Below are 20977 nucleotides of genomic sequence, written 5' to 3' on the forward strand. Positions count from 1 at the left end.
TTAGTGAGCAAACGAGTGGTCCCGCACTGACACCTCTCAGTGGGACCCTGCGCCAGATAACTGAGGGTTAGGTGCGCTCTACACATAAATAAACTAAACTTGCCATCAGAGAAGGCTGTGTCCAGTTGCAGCAGTCCTTCTCGACTCTCCCCCTCTGCAGTGCACCGACTCAGTGCCGCTGCTCCTGGACACTTCCTCTGTGGTACGGCATGCAACCTAGGGATGCCATGCCGTCAGGACCAGCATCCTCATCCCCGCTTCCTTCCATGATGCGCGTCCCCTTGCAGCACACGAAAAATAGGGTAGTCCAGATTTGCTAATGTGGATTTTGGGGAGACAGGGCAATAGTCAAACAATAAAACGGGAACATCCACATGTATACACCATATTATTTGGAGGTGTTAATCATAAAGGTTTAGAAAAGACCAAACCCAATGCTCAAGAGTCATCAAAAAGGAAAGGAAGAAATATACAGGTGTGTCTTTAGGATTATATAATTTTATTTTCAACATAAGGTTGATATAAATATTGTGAATTAAAGATGCACAAAGATCAAGTGAATGATTAAGAAAAATAAGAGCAGAATAAAAACATTATTACACAGTAAACAACAATTGAAGGGGATCACATTTAATGAATTTTTTTGATGGGAACAAAACAAAGAAGTTCAAAGAAATACTTTTGAGTAAAAGTGCGCCACTAGTATGCACCAACAGTGTCACTCCTTGGTTTAGAGTTAAATCATCTAGCTAATTACAAATGTGGATGCAAAAAGTGGTGTATGTATGATCAGAGTCTGATCATATCAGATTTTGTTTACTTGCCAAGTCTGCCAACGTGTTTGCCTATGTTACAAAATGTTAATCACAGGGCCTCCTAAACTAATAAACCACAATCCTATTTAACACGGAAAAAAAATAAAGAATTGGTGTGGTTTGGTGAAGCTCTGTGGCATGTTTCGGCTGGCCGGAATTGGCGGCATCTGGGTTCAGCCTTCCTCAGGGCAAAAAGGAGAACCTCAGTCTCCTAAAGAAAAGGGAGAGATGAGGGGGGGAGGGGGGAAGGCAAGTAAGGACATATGCTTAAGGGGTAACGGTAATGCATAATAGACACAACTGAAATGGCCCTTTCCTAGTGAAAAGGTCTAGACGAGTGCTACAGAATTCATTTGTGCAAAGATGATCACCTCAATACTCACCCTGAACAGATAGCAGGGGTATTGGAGAGGTATAGTCTGGTTTCCGGAATCGGACTTCCCATGGTGAGCTTCGCTGATAACTGCAGGTACTTAGTAACTGCACGAGACTCTCTGGAGAGCTGATGCTTGTGGTTCTGGGAGTGTGAGACTTAGCCCAGGTAGGGAGCCCCCGGCAGGCGAAGGGTTTAGCTGCCTGTGGCGTTGAACATGGTACCTGAGGTTAGTTCAGAGAGGTACCAAGTGCTCAAGCAGACTCATATTGATGTCACGCAGAATTCTAGTCTGGTTTAGGAAAAAGCGGGTCTACTCATAAGGAGGTGGGTAACGGGTGCTTTTGATAACGAGTAAAATGTTTCCTACCTTTGGGAGAACCGGATCGAAGGTCACGGAATGGAACTCACACGTGAGTCTTAGAAGGAAACTCTGCAGGTTTGATATAATATGATGGGTGGCCGAGAGAGCGGCATGCTTAGGGATTCATGCTGAATGACCGCACGGAGCAAGGCGCTGGGAAAAACTCAACAAAGTAAAAAAGGACTTAACCGCTACTGACAGGAATACGAGCGGTCCATGTTGGAAGCTCGAAGCAATGAGTGTGGGCTGGACCCAAATCTGAATGGAGACTTGCTTGGTTGATCGATGAGCGTTGCCGAGTCGACCGAGATGAGAGCTGTGTCGGCTGATGCAGAGGCTGTGTCTGCAATGGGAAGCACTCCTCGCCTAACTCGAGGGCTCACAGAGAAGGGTATTGGCTATCGCTGGTCCTTCCCTTTCCCGCTAACCATTGAAAGAAGAGCGATGGACTACCGAATTACAAGTGGCCAAGAGGCGCAACAGGTGTTATGTCCTAAAGGAGGAGATGGTGAACGAAGGCCCTGGAGGGGATGCTGACGTTGCAGCAATGGAATTGAGCCAGGAGAGCAGCCGAGTGTAAAAAGAAGCATGCCGGGGGGGTAGAAAATAAGAAGCTCAGCACCCCACCGACTGTGAAATGAGACTGAAGTCTTGGGGAAAAGAGATGATGTAGACACAGGCCCCAAGTGGCCAGGGACACACTGGATCAGACTGTGGGAAAGGATATTTTATGTGAGACGGTGGGCGAAGCAATGGTCGTCTCTGAAGGCCCATCACAAGGTGGGCATTTCGCATGAAAGTGGGGGGAGGAGAGGACGATGGAGAGGGGGGGAAGGGAGGGAGGTAGCTTAATGCAGAAGGGTTGGGTTTCCATGTTAGCAAAAGGGATCCCATGAGCCCCATTGGTATCACATGGGGCAGGAGGGTGGGAAGGGAGGGGGGTGGTTTGAGTTTGGGGGAGTTGCAGTCCGCGAGAAGGTGAATTGCAGGGCTTTATGTGGATTAGAGTGGTCGGGATATGTGTTGAATCTCCTGAATGGCGCGCATTGATAACCGGGCTGGGCCGATGTACTTAAAGTGGGGACCTTAAATGTCAAGGGCCTAAACTCACCCACTAAGCGAGCTCTACTTGGGAGGGAATTCTGCAACGGGGATTTGGATATAATGGTGGTACAAGAGACCAGGCTAGTTCATGGGGAGGAAAAGTGTATCCCAGGGGCCCAGATTGGGCAGGTCTTCTGGGGGGTCCACCAAGAGGGGCAGAGTTGGTATCCTCCTTAATGGGAGAACCCACATTGGTGACCCACTGGTCTGGAGGAGGGCAGATGGAAGGGTACTGGTGATCTCTGGGGGCCCTCAAAGGAGTTCAAGTGACCCTTGCCATAGTATATTTTCTGAACACGGGACAGTCTCGGTTCTTACAGGAAGTCCTGGGGGAAATACTCACCCGAGCATTGGATCTACTTTTGCTAGGAGGCGGGACTTTAACCTGTGGCCAGACCAGTCCATGGATCACTGTGGTGGGCAGGATCCACTGGGAGGTGGGGTAACCAAAACAGAAGGAAGGCTCATTGGCTATATGACTGATCAGGGTCTCATAGATATGTGGAAGGAATGCCACCCTGCAGACAGGGGCGTCACCTTTTTCTCCCCAGACCATGGGTCCAGAACAAAGACTGACTATTGGTTTGTGCCTCAGCAGCACATTCAAAGGGTTTCAATGAGCAACATCATCCCGATTAGCTGGTCGGACCACGATATGGTTCACATGGGCATAGTATTGACGGGCCTAAGACCCAGGGAATCACTTTGACGATGTAATGACATCCTGCTGAAGGACGTTGCCTTTGCTAAAGAAATGAGCGAGGTGATAGATGAGTACTTTTGGTTAAACGATAGTGTGAGGTTGAACCAGGAATGGTATGGGAGGCAGCCAAGGCAACCTGGAGAGCCCTCCTGATAAGAGATGGCTCTGCCAAGAAAACAGTCGGGACCCACCTCATAGGGAAGACGAGGAGTGAGATCCGTGGGTTGGAAACGTTGGGACTGGAGGAGGCGGGGAGAGAGGAGGACAACTTAAGTTTGGCATGGGGAAAACAGCAGGAGTTGAAGGAATTTGAGATGGGGAAGGTGTTCTCTAGTCTACAGTTCCTCAAACAAAGATATTATGAGAAGGGGATAAGGCAGATGCCCTGCTAGCGTCTAGGCGCTGGGGTCAGAGGACTGTAAGGTGGTTATCGGTAATTAAGCACACTGAGGGGCAACTGCATTCCATGACCGGGGAGGTGGTGCAGGAATTTGCCAAATTTTACGAACAACTATATGGAATAGAAGGGGGTTCGAGGAGGGGGAGCTTGACTGATACCTAAACGGGTGTGGGGGGGGGGGGTGCCCCTGCCTATTCTCCAGAGTGAGATTACAGAGTTGGAAAGGCTGATCACCCAGGAGGAAGTTCTGAGGGCAATTAGTGTATTGAAGTTGCGGAATTCCCCTGGGGAGGATGAGTACACAGCAGGGTTTTATAAGGCTTTCGCAGGCTCCCTGTCCAATACATGGAGAAACTATTCAACAGCATCCTGGCCACTGGGAAGGCACCCCCCCCTCTTTTGGTAGAGCACTAGGAACGATCATATCCAAGGCAGGATGTGACCCCTACCGCCCTATCTCTCTTTAAAACATTGACGCCTAAATCTTTACTAGGGCCCTGGCCACGAGAATGGAGGGGCTCATGCCAAAATTGGTCCACTCTGACCAAGTAGGGTTTATTTAGGGCAGCCAGGGCTCTGATACATTGCGCAAAACGCTGCACCTGATGGAGGCCACAGCGAAGGAGGGAAACCCTGTGTTCGTCACATTGGATACTGAGAAAGCGTTTGATCGCGTGGACTGGGGTTTTCTTTACAGGGTCCCACACAAATATGTGCATTGTACGCATCCTTGGTGGCCCGAGTGAATCGGAGGCTGTGGAGGCCCTTTGACCTGATGACTGGCAGACAGGGCTGCCCCAACTCGCCATTCCTGTTTGCGCTCACGATGGAGGTGCTCGCGGAACAGCTCAGGAGGAAGAGCAACCACAGGACGTACATTGTGTGCTAATTGAGTTTACTTGACCACTCTGGGGTTGAGTTGTTTGCTTAAAGTCAGAAACTACACGTATAAGGGGAAGTGTTTAATGAAGGACTGGTGGGAGGGAGGGAGGGTGGGGGTGGAGCGGAGGAGGATCACAGCAAAGTTCCGGTGTTTGAATCGCTTGCAGAGGGATCGCACCCTCCAGTTTGGTTGTACCTTTCTATGTCTTCTTGAAATCAATAAAATCTAATTTACAAAAAAAGGGAACATTCGTTATAGTCTATAGTTTGTATAGAGTTGGTGATCCAATCCTACCTTTTTAATCAATGGAGTGACCGTCGCCCTTTTTAAAAAAAAAAAATATATATCTGGTACTTCATTGCTCATAAATGTAGCATTGAGAAAACGGACCAAAAAGGGGGTGACTAGCTCCCTATTGTCCAGTATCGTTTTAGAAGGGAGACTTTCCCCAAAGCATGTGGTAGGTCTCATTTTCTCCATATTTTCATTAGACACTGGTTTGAATGAAAGGCCCAATTTGGCTTGTTGAACTATTTCCTCCCTAAACTGCAGACCACCGACGTTGTGTGGGTTTTCCACATTGTCCCTGATATTATCATGAGCTATTTTAATCTTCTCCCTAAGGACCTTCGGAATGGCTTTGCAGTCTATTGTTTGAGGGATAAATTGATCCAGTTGGGCCTTAGGTTTCTCCAAATCTCTAAGGATTTCAAAAAGCGTTTTAGAATCATTACTAGAATTTGCAATCTGGTTGTCATAAAAGGTTTTTTTGGCAAGTGTAATTTCTTAACGATATAGTTTGTGCAATGACTTCCAGATACTTGTATACTCCAGTGGCCGCTCTATTTCCCACATTTTCTCTGCCCTTCTTTTTTCTTGTTGGTGAATAACAAGGACTGGGGTAAACCATTTCTGGTTATTGGTCTTTTCCCTAATGGTTTTTGATGTAAGTGGGGGCCACCCGATCGAGCAGGCTGGAAAAGGTTTCTTCATATGCTGATACTAGTATATGAGGCAGATCCTCTGCTAAGGTATTGCTCATTATCTCAGTCAAGCAGTGCAGTTCTGTTCATGTAATGCCCTGCAGGGGTTCTGGAATATCGCATAGTGACCTATATCGAATAAAACACAGGCATCTCCCACATGAGCACGCACAACCCCACTCAATGTCGGTGCTGCAAAGGATCAAGGGATATTGCACTAAGAGGCTTCTGAAGTGACCCCCCCCCCCCCACTTCCAGTGGAGAGGGGCATGTGGGCTGCTGTCTGATACAGGGGCTCTGGTGCCAGAACATGGCACACTGTTTGGCAGAATGAGCCGCCCTTGGAAGGGAAGGGCATAGGGATTTCTGTTCTGGGTTTACATTATTGCATTCGTGGCCTCAAAGGTGGGCAATCTGGGGCAGTGCAGAGTTCAGTGTGTGCCAGGAGAAGTGATCTGGTGGGTTGTGGTGGCGCAAGGCTTTCCCATGCCCTCTGCTGCATCTTCGCCAATGCGCACTAGAGTGGGATTAGTTTTGGAAGGTGGAAGAGATAATGCCACTTTCTAGACTGTTCAAGCCTTGTCCTCTCTTTAGATAAGGCCAAAGGTCACTGGTGCCAACTACCCATGGTCTTGTAAGAGAACTTGAGGGAGTCTTACCTTTTGGGTGAACAGCACTTTGTAGTGTGTGACTTGTAAGTCCATACTTATACTGGCAAAACACAACTACAAAAACCAGAATAGCAGTCATTTATAGAGCGCCTTTCACCATTGGTATGGTCTTGATGCACTGTAGGTTGAACACCCTCGGGGGACTGAAGTTCAGGTATGGGAAATGTTTAGAATGCGTGTGTGCACTTCAGCCAAAGCGAAGTTGGGTTGGGGTGGCCAGGTCCCTACTAACCACCTATATCGAGCTGGCAAGTGGATGGGTGACTTGAAGTTGGCAAGAGAGTCCAACAGTCGTAGATTCATTGTGTCGAGCTAGAATGAATTTTTGTCGTGGGCGGTAGCTGCATTCTAATGGCAGAGGTGTTGCGCAATGTGCCGTTGGAAGTGGAGTGTGGTTGCAGATGTGTGCAGGTGAGTGGCTGTGCCTTCGGCTATCTTCTGTAAGCATGGAGTGTGATACGTGCTCTTCTTCTGCTGCTGCTGGCTTCTTGGTTTCGTAGATGCGGCACGGACCCCCCCCCCTGTGTTCTGCTGGAGTGTATTAGATTCTTCTCACCGTCATTCAGTAAATGCATGGGAGGTGGATGCTGTCCCAGCCTGGGAGGGTCGGGGGGGGGGGGGGCAATAGCCATGTCTTGAGGGTCCTCTGCAGTGCCAAAAGGTCCTCTATGCATCGGATGTCGGGCGGCATTGAGTTCCACATAGTGGGGGCTTGGACGGAGAAGGTGGAGCCTCCTATTCTGGTTGATTTTGAAGGAGGGGATGACCAGGAGGCGTGCAGTGCCTGGACGCCGGTTCCTGTTGGGTTGGCAGCGGGTGATTTTCTGTTGAAGGAATTCTGCACCTGTCTTGTGGAGGGCACGGTGAGTGATGCCCATGGGGTCTTTTCAATAAAAAAATAAATAATGAAAACCGTGTTTGGCTGGTCCCCTACTCGTGATTCTGCTAGCTCACTGACTTAGGGTGTGGCAGGCCTTTTCTGGTAGGCCCACCACATCATGCCAAATGGGCATTGCCTCTGTTTCTTGAACCTTTTTCTCAGCTATTAAAGACAGTAAGGAATAAAATATTTTAATGGAAGCCACCCTCCTCCCTCATCTGCTACATTTCCCCTGAGAGCAGCTTTAGAGGGAAGTTCCTAATTCAAAATGGGAGGGGGGCTTTATTTTCTCCATTGATTGACTTAAATAGGGTTGGGGGTCAGGGAGGGGGGAGGTGATTCTGCAAGCGCACCAGAGACCTTTGTGACACTATGAAAATGCTGATTCTCCCTTGGTGTTCATTGCAAATCCACCCCCATTGATATCCATGAAAGAAAGCGGGTAAGAACAAGTGCATGTTTGTTAATTATTGGCAAAGGATAAGGTGCCAACATTCGACTGCTTCAACAACTGTAGTTAAGCACTCAACAAGGTGCCGTGCCTACCTCCTTGCTCCAAAAGCATTGTGGGAAGAGTTGATCGGAACAGCTGGTACATGTCCTAGGTTCAGGCTATAGGAGCCATACCTGGCAAACGCCTCCTCACTAATATCCCACAAGTCTTTGCTCAATTGGACATAAAGGGAAATCCCCCTGTTGTCTCGATTTGGTCGGACTTCCGTTCTAAGTTGTGTTGCTTGTTCTGGATGAATTTTGGTGGTAGTCGATGTAGTGCATCTAGTTGAATTGTGAGGATGGGTCATGCGTGGCCTTCAGGTGAACTTTGAGAATAGCCATGTAGAGCATTTAGATCAATTTGTTGGGCAGCCATTGCATTGTGTTCCATTCAGAGGAGTCCGCAGGATGGCCAATGTATTGCAGATAGCCCAACTGCGAGGGTAGCCAAAGTACTGCATTTGGATGCTTTGAGGGTATTACTCTTAGATGGATTTTGGGGTGGGGAGTCGATGTATTGCACCAGATACATTTATAGGGCACACGCTGTGTAAGCGCTACTATACTAGGGGCATCTGTATAGCCAATGGCCAGGATTCTAGCAGAGCTTTATCCAGCTGCATCTATGTAACCATGATCCATCCACCACACGTGGCTACATACCACCCACCACACGTGGCTACATACCACCCACCACACGTGGCTACATACCACCCACCACACGTGGGTGCATACCATCCACCACACGCACCATTACTAAGACGCATTTCTCTACACCTCCGCTATTAGAATGCAGCTATCCTGCATGATAAAATTTGGCCTAGCCGCACAGAATGCCTCACCTGCTCTCTAACACTCTCCAGACTACATCCACATTTAGAGACACGCTACACAACACCTGTGGCACAAGAATGCAGCTATCCCCCATGACATAATTCGATCTAGCTGCACACATCATATACCTCCTGCTCTCGCACTCTCTCCAGAGCACGTCCCAGCAACCACCATCTAAATGCACCAGTATAGGATACATAGCACAACCCCTCTACGATTAGAATGCAGCTATACCCCACGATCAATTCTGTCTAGATGCACACATGCCATTCCTACCACTGTTTACATCTTCTGAGGGTATCCATTCTATTGCATTTGGACGAATTTCCTGTAGTAACCATTGTACAGCATGTAGATTTACTTTGAGGGTGACGGTTGTACTGCATTTGGAAGAAAGTCTGAGGGTGGCCATTGTATTGCATTTAGATTTTCTATTTCGAGGGCACAGCCACCCAAACGCCTCTGCAACCATCCACTACTCTGGCAACATACATCTACCATTAGAATGCAGCTCTAGCCCACGATAACATTCGGTCTAGCTGCACACCTCTCTCTCGTATGCTCTCCATATTACCTCTCTGCACCCACCCACATGCCTGCTAGACATGGGTGACTAGCGGGGACTTGGCCACCCCTACCTACCTTCTCGCATGGGCTAAAATGCACATGCATTCTATCCGTACCTGGACTTTGGTCCTGCACAGGCGTTCAACCCATAGCACGTTGGCACCATACGAATGGTGAAAGGCGCTATACAAATGGCAATTACATTAGTAATTTTACGAGAACAAGTGGGGACAGCACACGCGAGTCCTGTTAGTCCCATGTGTAGTGTCTTAAACTTGTAAGCATCTGCATTGAACCCTTTGCATTTGTTTATTTTATCTAGAGATCGTTGATGGCAATGCCAAGATGACGCTTGGTATGATCTGGACCATAATTCTTCGCTTCGCCATACAGGACATCTCGGTTGAAGGTGAGTTGCTACTGCTCCCGCCCCGATTCTAGCTGCGCGCGAGCATTCCCTAAATCCTAGGTCTTGACCGTATATGGCTTGCCAGATGTTTTAGACTACAACACTCCCTTCTACCCTAGCCAGCACAGTCAAGTCAATGGTGGGGGATCATGGGAGTCCTAGCCCAAAACTCTGGAGCCAGAGTTTGAAGTCTGCCCCTGGACTAGATCACAGGAGGTTATAGTCCCTGTTCTACGTAAAGGGGGGGGGAGGTGGGGGGGGTACGGAAATGCAAGCCAGCATATCCTGTGTAATCCTGCTGACCTTCATGCACACTAATGGGCCCTTGAGTGGATGTGTGGTTGGGAGAAACGCCGGCAGAACAATGACCCTCTCGTGCATAAAGCCCAGGGGGGGCAGAGAGGAGGGTCCCTTGCCTACAGAAGTTAACGTATTTTATTTATCGGGTGCTGTGACGCATCAACCCAATAAGTGTCCCATTGCACATGAGGTGGACTAGCGCCATTGTCTTTGTTAAAGTCCTACTGTATCCCCTTCAGATACTTTACTGAATTCTTCCTTCTCCGATGTGTTTGACCTAGCCCCCCTGCACGAATACAGAGCCCCCTTCATGCATGCATTCCAGTGAATTTTCCCTAGCTTTGGGTGATTGGTGACAGGCGAATGCCTGTATGAGTATTGCTTATTGAAACAGTGCATGTTGTGTGTACTGTTCTTCAGTGCACGGCATGCTGCAGGGTGCATGCTGCCAGAGTCACAGGAGACCAGGGGTACATGCAATGCAGAGGGAGAGCATGACTGGCATGCCTATGCCCAGCTGAAAGCACCTAAGTGCGGGCATGGCATGGCATCCCTGCTCCTAACCAGTCTCATGGCTATGAAGAGCTGCCCCAAATCATTGCCATCCATGTACAGCATGTGGGGGGGGGGGGGTAGAGGACTGTACCGGGGAATGCCCAAGGAGGGCTCGCAAAAAAGCCAAATCTATTGGCCATGTCAGAGCTTGTTCAGTTTGAGTCCTGGAAATGGGTGACACGTGTTCTGCTTTTCCATACAGAAACATCTGCCAAGGAGGGCCTGCTGCTGTGGTGCCAGAGGAAGACCGCCCCCTACAAGAACGTCAACATCCAGAACTTCCATATCAGGTATGGGCACGGGGCAATATGCCATGCAGCTAACGAAAACCCTAGAGCGTCGCACCAAGACCCAATACATTGGGATTTCAGCCGAGATGCAAACGACTCAAGCCAGGCTTGAGGGGCTGGGAGGTTACCATTGCCCCATGAGGCCCAATTCGGTCGCCTGCTGTCTTGGCCCCCATGTCTCTGTTTAGGGAGCAGTTTCCTACATTTGGGGCACCAAGTCTCTGATCATGTGTCCTGAATACACTGGAAATGCGGGACATACCGAATTTTTATTCTTGCATAATTGTACAGATCTAAGTCGAGAATACAGTGAGAATAGCTGGAAACCAGTATTCTACAGACAATTGACCTTTCCACAAATAACGCATCTATTTTAAAGGATTAGGGTTGAAAGCCCGATATGGAAATGTTCGTGGGAGAAAAGACCTTAGAATATTTTTCCGAAATATCCTGCGGTCTTTTCTCCCCTGAACATTTCCAACTTGGCCCACACCCACAGTCCCACCCCCAAACCCCTACTTACCTTGCAGCAGCCGCCCACTCGCTGTGTCCCTGCAACGCCTGTTCCCTTTCACTTCCGTGATCGGGAACTGGCACTGCAAGGTCCTTTCTTTTTTTTTTTTTTTTTTTTTTTTTGGTTTTTATTTTTTGTTTGGCGGCGGCTGCAGGGGACACCCCTGAGCACCGAATGCGTGGGTTGGTCAAACTTTTATACACTCTGAATTTTCAAACAGCCGAAATTCGGCTAAATCACAAGCTCGATCATTTCTGGCGTTTCCATTTTTAAAGCGGATTTATTTATTTGTATTTATTTAATTAATTGTGTTTATAACGTGTCTAATACCATACTCGAGTTCGGTTTATAAGGGCGGGTCTGGGATTCTAACCTGTTTCTCTGCGTGGTCTTGCTTCCAAGACCAGCGTGTTGCCCCTGTGCTGTCCTCCGTTCAAATTATGCAAAGGATTAAAAAAAATACAAACCTGGTGAAGAAACTTGACCAATCGTGTAGCCTCAACTAATCAGCAGGTGTAACTGGGATCCAAATGATTCCCTTTCACGCCGTTCAGTGGTAGGTTTTCCTCTGAGACCGCGTGTTTAAGAGCAGACTATTGGGCGAGATCCAGCGGCTTCAACGTGTCACGTAGCCCTGGCCATTGTTAAATCTATCTGCTGGTCTTCAACCCTAGAATAGAAGGGGCTCCCCTTCCAGTGCTTGCACGCTCTTCGTAGGAGGTTGGCCTACAGCAATGTTCCTCTAGGTCCCCCATTAAAAATAAAAAGTGGACAAATGGGGACGGGGTGGGGGGAGCCAGTTGTAGATATGGCCTGACTGTCATGTACGCATCTACATTTCTCCTGCTGCTTCTTTAGGCAGAGGGAGCAAGATCTAGTTAAATCTAGCAACCTCTAGCACGAAAGTGTCTGGTACCAGCAGTCATAATATCACCAAAGTATGGTGTGAAACCTTAATGCCATGGCAACAAAATGCTTCTCCCTTAACTAATGTTTTAAAATCCATCCAGCACATCCCAGGCCTTCTAAATAGCCAGCATCGCTGTCTCTTCCGGAACTCAACGTAGAGCGGAAAGAGCAAGGGCAGTAACGGAGGACTTCAGGTGGTCTAGTCTCGAAACAAAACCCACCCTCTCCAGTCTGTCATTCGAGCTTGTTGTCTTCTCTTCAGACACCCAAAAGGTAGAGTACAGGCCCTAACCACCGGTAGAAGCCTGAATTCTATGCCTCGCCTCTCTTCTCACTGTTTCTAGCTCTGTACCAAATCGGCAAGCTTGGGTTGGGGGGGGCCTCTAACTGCCTGTAAATGGTGCATTCCAAGGTTCCCTTCGTGGTGTGAACACCCTGGGAGCTGGCCAAGGATACCTGGATAGGCTTGGTTACAGGACGCGCCAGGGGAGGCTTACCTTTGTTACCCCTCCCTGGCACAAACTGTAATCTCATTAGGGCCCTCATCATATCCTGCACTACTGTGTGCTAGGTAACCTTCCCCCTCCATTAGAGGACCTCCCCTTTTGGTTCAGGACTACTTACTTGGATGGCAGTCACCTAACACGCAATAGAGCCCTCTGGTGCGGGCTCTAACACTTAATAGCTTTTCCATCTACGAAGCAGAATTCGGGTTCAACAAGACTTTGAGTTGTCCATTTCCATTTATGTGCATCAGAGCGGCCTCTGCCCTTGGAATAACTGGCATTCCCAAAAGGGTCTTAAGTGATCGGTCTTGTTCCTGTGGCGGAACCTCTGGATTTCACCAATTTCTTGCTCAAGAATTATGCATCATAGGGGGATGCCACTGCCATGGTGCCCCCTGCACTTCCTAGCTGCCCACCTCCTGAACTATCAGAGCTGAATGTCTCCCCATGCCTTCGGGTGCTGTATGGTTTTGCAAGCCAAGAGGCAGAAACCCTTAATCCCAAGTACTCCTAATGCCGGTGGGGGCGGCCTTGTGCAGTGGTATACCAACATGCGTAAACCATTGTTTCAGCCTTTCGCCACTTCTCCAGGAACGTGAATTTGGACTTTGCAAATTTAAATGCCCACTTCCTGTTGGCCCAAAAGTTCTCCCAGAGAGCCATCTAATCCTGCACAGCTCTTTGGCTGGCGCAGCCATAAAAAGTAGCTGTGGCAAAGCTGTAAAGGCTGGGGAACAGATAGTATTTTCTGTGTAGGTCAATGACACCATGGACTGGAGGATGGAATGCAACTGGTTCTTTGGCAGGGCTAGGAATTCCTTTAGATGGCACCCATTAGTGAGGCATTCTGCTATCCTCCTTCTGGCGAATAGTTTCTGCTGGATTGTGCATGGGCGCATAGTTGCAGCATCCCGGTTCAATAAGCACATGTCCATATGCATCCATATGGAAAACAATCTGTTTATCTGATGCTAAACGTTATTCTCTTGCGCATGGAGCCAAAGGCAGTTGCATAGGTCCAATCACTTCTCCGAACAATGGCAACGCTTACTGCGCAAGTAGCGCAGAAATGCAACGCTAAATTACGTGATGAGCTTTTTGGTGATGCACCATGGAGGAGGCCACTGAAAAGGGCATGTTATGTGACTATTGGTGCTATGCACAGCTCTGTGTACCATTCTTTCACTGTTCTCTCTGAGTGCTTGGATAGTGAAACAAAACTGATGCCAGTGCGTGCAATATTTTGGTGTGTGTGTGGGGTGCGTCCCCCATACTATCACAAATATTTCCCACCAAAAGTCTTGCATTCGACACACAAACTGTCGTTGCGTTGCCGCGGAGGTCCTCCCGCGTCTCAAAGCATATTAGTTTGCCTAAAGCATGTGCTAGGTGGCACTTGGACCATGACGCACGTGCTCGAGTGCTCCTGTCCTATTGAAATTCGGCTCTTGCCGACAAAATGGCGACCCTTGGGGTCCTGGAAGAATGGCTTTCCCAGTTACTGACGATTCGCATCCCCTTTAGCATGGAGGTGTAAGGAAAAATAATGTTCAGGATGCCTCATTTAAAGGCACTTTAAGATTGTCGCAAGCTGTAACTTTCTGCAGTTCTTAAAAAGCTTGTGGACCTGGGGGCAAAACTGAAGTTTTCGGAACAGAGTTATTCTTCAATGAGCTTTACTTAGGAACAGAACTTTTATAACGTATTAAGAAACGCCTCCTTCAGAAGTATTGCACTTCAGTCACAGTCCATAATGTTGTGTATTGACCTGTAGAATCCTTTATTTAGCTTGTCTTGGTGTGTTTCATTATTTGGGTCTTTGGCGCTATGCTGGCATCTTTGCATAGCAGCCTCATCATTGCATATAAATTAGGAATTCTGTCCCGCCATAGTTACCTTAAATATATAAAACCCATGATTTGAATCCGAAAAAAGCCCCAATCTCATATGGGGCCCCACGGGAATCCGTACACACTCGGGGTGCTTTCATACCGACATGCAACAATACCAAACTACTTCAGAATCTGGGGAGGGCCTTTAGATTTTCCAAGAATGTTTTTATTTTTTATTTTTATTTGAAGTATTTCATTGCTGCCACTCATCGGCCATTGGTATGTCTCCCTAGCAACTGAAGTTTGGATTAGCTTCCCGATTCATGTGGATTCTAGTAGATGGTAGCCTTGATTATGGTTCTGTGGTTTCCAGAGGTGAAGTGGCTTATGATGTCGCATATCGGGGTGTCATGACCTACCACTTGCCCATGGACCACTTGCTGTTGCCAGCTATCTTATTACTGCGTCACACACGTGCGCGGCTGCGCCCTGTGGGCGTACCAGACCTAAAATATTGCTGCAACAAAATATCTCCTGCGAGCAGCCTGGATCTCGATGCATGGTTGCAAGGATGCAGTGTGCCATGTGTTGGTTGGTAGAAAGTTGTCATGCTTGTTGGTATCTAACGCATTTTGTTTTGAGGCCCATCAGATTGTGCAGTAATTTACTAGGCAAAGGCAGCAATAGCTTAAATATGCAGGTTACCCTGTGGCTATAGAATCCCATTGTTTCAGTTTTTTAAGACCCGATTGACTTGAGTAGTCGGCAACAGTTGTCGGGGAAACGCCGCGTCCACTGTGACGGGGCGCAGGATGGACATGTGCCTGTAGAGTCAGGGCGGAACTCCAGTGGCAGCGGGTCACCGTTGTTTTCAGCAACCACTTCCTCAGTTTTGCTGACGTTGACCTTTCCAACGGAGACTGGGCGCCATTTGCCAACATCAGGGGCCAGTTTTAGACTTGCTTGCTGTTGCAGCTGAGTGCCTAGTTCCAATCTAAGAGTATTCAACGCAGGTGTAGAACTGGACATTATATGATGCCATGAAAGCTGAGAACAGTTGTACCCAAATATGTTCTATCTGGGTGGTGGGCGGTGGGGTAATAAAGGGTCCAGGTGTTTTCCACATTGAAAGGTGATTGGTTGGGAGACGTTTAGTAATGGTTTACTTCGAGGGAAGGTCCTGCTACTAGCAACATAAATTCAGCTGCTAATAGTACCATTATTAATAGAACTATTTATGCTTCTAGTAGTGTTGGTATTGGCATTTAGTACTACCATTGGAAATACTGACATTCGTACTTCTACTGCTAGGATTATCGCCATTGGAACTACAAGGCAAATTTGTTTGCAGTTTGGTACATTTATAAAACTCCAATACATACAGAGCCTTACAACGAATAATAAATACTGCTAGCACTAAAATTACAACTAGTAGTACTAGTATGGCTAATGCTACTACAACTGGTGCCATTACAGTAAACGCCACGACTAGGACAATGCCTACACACACTTTATTTCCTACAGCAAAGGCTTGCATTTGGACTGGTTTGCATACCCACAATGCATTGCTCATGTGACCGAACTGGAGATGAACTTCCAGTGGCGGCTAATAGATTGCACAGTGGCATTTGTGACTTTGCTCAAATGGTTTATTCTACCGTCACCTTTCAGGTGGAAGAATTGTACTCAATCTTTTTTTTTTAAACCCACTATAACTTTGCTGGTGTTTGCTACACATGCCTCAAATGATCCGCCACCAAAAATGCTGTTGACTGTACTGCACAGATGATGCCTAACAAGAGTGAAACTTGTATGCAGTTGCCTGTAGCCTTGAACTGTCTGTCTGTCTGTCTTGGCTTGAAGAAGCTATGTACATAATAGCATTGCACAGTAAGGTCGATACTGGTTCTGAAGCTGAAGGCTTGCATTGGGGCTAATTTGCATATCTGCAATGCTTTGCTAATGTGGCTCTGATGTGGAGGTCAACTTCCAGGGATGGCTACTGGGTGCCACTGTGGTATGCATGACTTGGGAGGCGTGCCCGCAATTTAAAGGTAGAGGTATGCAGAAAAGACCTTGCAATCAGTGTGGACGAGGGCAGTCGGCCCTTTCCCCTCTTGGCTCTTTTATTTTCAGTGTTTATCACATTTCATGCCTTTTTCTCCTTTCTTAATTTAGACTAATACTGTTTATTTTGTGCAAAGATGACAAAGGACAAAAGTGTGTTTGGTGTGCGTGTTTGGGTGCGCGCGTGTTAGTGTTATTGAATAGCTGAAATGAATTGTTGTGCTGCTCTTATCCCCTGATTTGGCGATGATATTCCTTCAGATGACCACAAATGGGAAAAACTGTAAACCATAGGGTCGCGAAGTCCAGTCCATGTTTTCATGATATCCAGGCAAGCAATATTTGACCAGTGGGTCAAAAGGTGCGTTATAATACTTGATGATGAATAAATCACTTGTGCACTGAGCAGCAGTGACTCGGACAACCAAGGGCTACAAAGTAACCAATTGTCTTTTGTAATGCATGGGTTGAGAGACGCCATCTTGTCTGTGTGATGATAAAACCGTTTTGTCTCCTACAGCTGGAAGGACGGCCTCGGCTTCTGCGCCCTCATTCACAGACACCGCCCGGAACTCATAGACTACGGCAAGTTACGAAAGGTATGGAGCTTGTCCTTGCCTGATGGTTAACTTTCAGTGTTTTGGCTTCGTTTGCTGACATTCTCCGTTCCTGTTTGATATACACCTTTTTAGTGCATTTCTAACTCTTCTACAGTGCAGCTCTGCTCCTACTGCTTTAGACATATTTCTTGATGCCATCATGGTTCCCCAGTTGTGTCTCCGATGGTCACAGATTGTTGTGGACGGTAATTATCTGCTTTATCTGTGATGATGAGCAGGTGGGGGGGTTCTGTGGGAGCATGGTGGGAAGCGATGAGATGGATTTAGAGTTTGGTAACTACCTACCCTTGAGTGCAACCTCAACATTGTTCCTCTGGTCATGGGTGGTGTGTTGGGAAACAATTGTATCATTTTGTTCATGTTGCAAAATTGCTCTAACACCTCATTGAATTCTCCTGTGTCGGCCCGCCCCTTTCCTGAAGCTGCTTCTTCCTGCAGGTGGGAGGCATTAGGAGGGAGGGAGAGGGGTGTGGGGGGGCAGAGGTGTTTATGTTCCATCATCACAATTCCCACCCTGCAGTTGTAGACAATGGTCTTTGTCAGGATTGTTCTGCAGCGGTCGCACAGTGACGAGGAGGAGCCACAGCAATAGGAAGCCAGTGGGTGGGCAAACATCTACCCGTGCCATTCTGCACAACCCATCTCATGGCCTTTCTCAGATCGTGATAGATGCCCTAGGAGTCTGAGGAAGGGTTGGTTCTCTAACCAGTCGTTAGAACGTTACCAGCATATCCCAAAACCTGGTGATTGTGGAAAGTTCCAAGGGGATGGAAACCACAAGCTTAAACCGGAGCGTACTGGGAAAACCATGAACGCCCAATTCAAAATGATCATTCTCGTTTTAAAATGATAAACCTCAGATGCTGAGGGAGTAAACCTGTGGAGGGTGGATTGGGGGGGGGGGGTTGTTATCCCAGGACTTGCTAAAGCACTAAAGCAGTTTTGGAGCAAACCCAGAAGCATGTGTGCGTTGAGCCCCAATGGACTTGTGCTTGACGGTAAAAGCAGGAGCGCTGGTGGAGACTTCATCGGCTCCTCCGCGGACCCAATGCAAATCCACTGAAATGCTGACCTTAGAAGCTCCGAAAGATAGCCCAACACACCACTGAGCTCATTAAACCGCCAGAGGCTATACTTTTAGGCATCCGTTTCCTGCCTACTAAGTTCTTATATCCTCCGCAAACAACTGCGACAGCACTAGTCCACTCAGTCGGAACGCCTTTGTTCTGTGCTAAGTCCCCACCAAGGAGAGCTGGGCCCTTTCTGCCAGTAACGGCACAGCACTGTGCTTGCTCTCTGGGCTACAACTTCCGGTCCAAAGCTGGAAAACCAGATAAACCACCTTGACCTGGGCAGGTGCATATTAAAAAGAGATCTTTGTTTACACAAAGGCACACTAGTAAGAGCTGGAGGAAAGTCTGTGTGCTGCAGCCTAGCTAGGAGGAAAACGAGCAAAGCCACCCAAAGTGCTAACCTCCTCGGATGTGCGCCCCATGCACGCCCAAGGACTCCAGTGGAAGGGAGTGTGACGTGTGCCATAGCTTTGTATACTGTATCCCTTGCCAGTGGTTGGTACGACAGATGGCTTCTGGCTTCAAGAGCACACCCACTTTTGAAGCAGTTCAGGATGTTTTAGGGAAATAATGGAAAAGGGGCTCACTAAGGGCCATCCCTCTCTCTCATCTCCCCTGGGTGCCCCCCACCAAGCCACCTTAACCTCACTCCCACAATCGTATAGTAGAAGAAGAGGTGTCTTTCAAACACTTGGTCCATTCCTTGCACGTCCTTGTATGCCTCGCCCTGATCCATCCTTCTCCTCCCTTCCGCTATCCCCCCTGTCTGCTCTCCCCCCCCTGTCTGCTCTCCCCCCCCTGTCTGCTCTCCCCCCCCCTGTCTGCTCTCCCCCCCTGTCTGCTCTCCCCCCCCCTGTCTGCTCTCCCCCCCCTGTCTGCTCTTCCCCCCCTGTCTGCTCTTCCCCCCCTGTCTGCTCTTCCCCCCCTGTCTGCTCTCCCCCCTGTCTGCTCTCCCCCCCTGTCTGCTCTCTTCCCCCCCCCGGTCTGCTCTCTTCCCCCCCCCGGTCTGCTCTCTTCCCCCCCCCCGGTCTGCTCTCTTCCCCCCCCCCGGTCTGCTCTCTTCCCCCCCCCCCGGTCTGCTCTCTTCCCCCCCCCCCCGGTCTGCTCTCTTCCCCCCCCCCCCCGGTCTGCTCTCTTCCCCCCCCCCCCGGTCTGCTCTCTTCCCCCCCCCGGTCTGCTCTCTCCCCCCCCCCGGTCTGCTCTCTCCCCCCCCCTCCCTCCCCCCCCGGTCTGCTCTCTCCCCCCCCCTCCCCCCCCGGTCTGCTCTCTCCCCCCTCCCCCCCCGGTCTGCTCTCTCCCCCCCCCCCCGGTCTGCTCTCTCCCCCCCCCCCCGGTCTGCTCTCTCCCCCCCCCCCCGGTCTGCTCTCTCCCCCCCCCCGGTCTGCTCTCTCCCCCCCCCCCCGGTCTGCTCTCTCCTCCCCCCCCGGTCTGCTCTCTCTCCTCCCCCCCGGTCTGCTCTCTCTCCTCCTCCCCCTGTCTGCTCTCCTCCTCCCCCTGTCTGCTCTCCTCCTCCCCCTGTCTGCTCTCCTCCTCCCCCTGTCTGCTCTCCTCCTCCCCCTGTCTGCTCTCCTCCTCCCCCTGTCTGCTCTCCTCCTCCCCCTGTCTGCTCTCCTCCTCCCCCTGTCTGCTCTCCTCCCCCCCCTGTCTGCTCTCCTCCCCCCCCTGTCTGCTCTCCTCCCCCCCCTGTCTGCTCTCCTCCCCCCCCTGTCTGCTCTCCTCCCCCCCTGTCTGCTCTCCTCCCCCCCCTGTCTGCTCTCCTCCCCCCCTGTCTGCTCTCCTCCCCCCCTGTCTGCTCTCCTCCCCCCCTGTCTGCTCTCCTCCCCCCGCTGTCTGCTCTCCTCCCCCCCGTGTCTGCTCTCCTCCCCCTGTCTGCTCTCTCCCCCTCCCCTGTCTGATCTCCCCCCCCAACCTCCCCCCGTCTGCTCTCTTCCCCCCTGCTTCGGTTCACTCCTTTCTCTCCCTCCTTTTGGTCTTCCAGTCTGTTCCTGTCATGTTCTTTCTTACTCCCATCCTCCTTTACTCTCTACTACTATTACCTCTCTCTCCTCACCACATTACTACTCTACACTCCACCCACATTTTCTCCCCAGTCACCCTCTTACACTCCTAATCACCTTCCCATGTACTTTCACCTCCTACTTTGTCACTCATCTTGCACGCACATTCACACCCAAGTACCATTTTCTCCCACCAATCAATACCTCACCTTGCACAGGTTTCTAGCAATCCTTCTCCACACTCCTGTACAGTCCTTCCTCTGCTTGTTCTTTTGTTCCTCCTTTTCCAACTTTGACCTCACCCGAGTAACACATGCCTTCCTGTTTCCTGTGGCCCCTTTTATCGTCCCCTTTGCCTTTGAATTGGTTTTCTCCCTCAGCTGGTTTCCCGTGCCAACCGGCAACCTTTCCCCCCCTCCCCCCCCAGTGGCCGGATTACAGGTATACTAGCATACATAGCTGGCTTCAAGCCTTGGTTGAGGTGGGTTTGCCGGCATTTTGAAAGGACTGCCTGCTCTTCTATTCTTCCTATTCTAAAAAACCTTCTTCTTACCCTTTCCTGGCTTCTAATGTTCGTCCTATTTCTTTTGCCCTGTCCTTCTAAACTACTCAAACGTCTTGTTTACTCTCGTTTCCATTTTTGTCTCAGATAATTCTATACTTACCTGCTTTCGGTCTGGGTTTCAGCCTTTTCATTCTAATAAAACCGCTCTTCTTTCTGTCTCTAATTCTTTACTTTCTGTACGTTACTCTAAACACTCATGTTTGCGTATTCTGTTAGAAAGGTCTGCGGCTTTTGACACTGACGATCACTCTCTCTGACTTCTTTCTTC

The 20977-nt window shown here is 49.2% G+C and overlaps 1 protein-coding gene across 3 annotated transcripts in view; it reads left to right on the plus strand.

The window, feature by feature from the left end:
- The window catches only part of ACTN1 (actinin alpha 1), a 328242-nt gene that overhangs the window by 195447 nt on the left and 111818 nt on the right, over positions 1-20977 (plus strand). For all 3 annotated transcript variants that reach the window (XM_069638592.1, XM_069638594.1, XM_069638593.1), the window contains exons 4-6: positions 9395-9481; positions 10539-10626; positions 16975-17053. In XM_069638592.1, the coding sequence (XP_069494693.1) occupies positions 9395-9481; positions 10539-10626; positions 16975-17053 (254 nt within the window). The remainder of the gene's footprint in view (positions 1-9394; positions 9482-10538; positions 10627-16974; positions 17054-20977) is intronic.

The sequence above is a fragment of the Ambystoma mexicanum genome, chromosome 14, assembly GCF_040938575.1.
Source record: "Ambystoma mexicanum isolate Mex_15411 chromosome 14, UKY_AmexF1_1, whole genome shotgun sequence".
NCBI lineage: Eukaryota > Metazoa > Chordata > Amphibia > Caudata > Ambystomatidae > Ambystoma > Ambystoma mexicanum.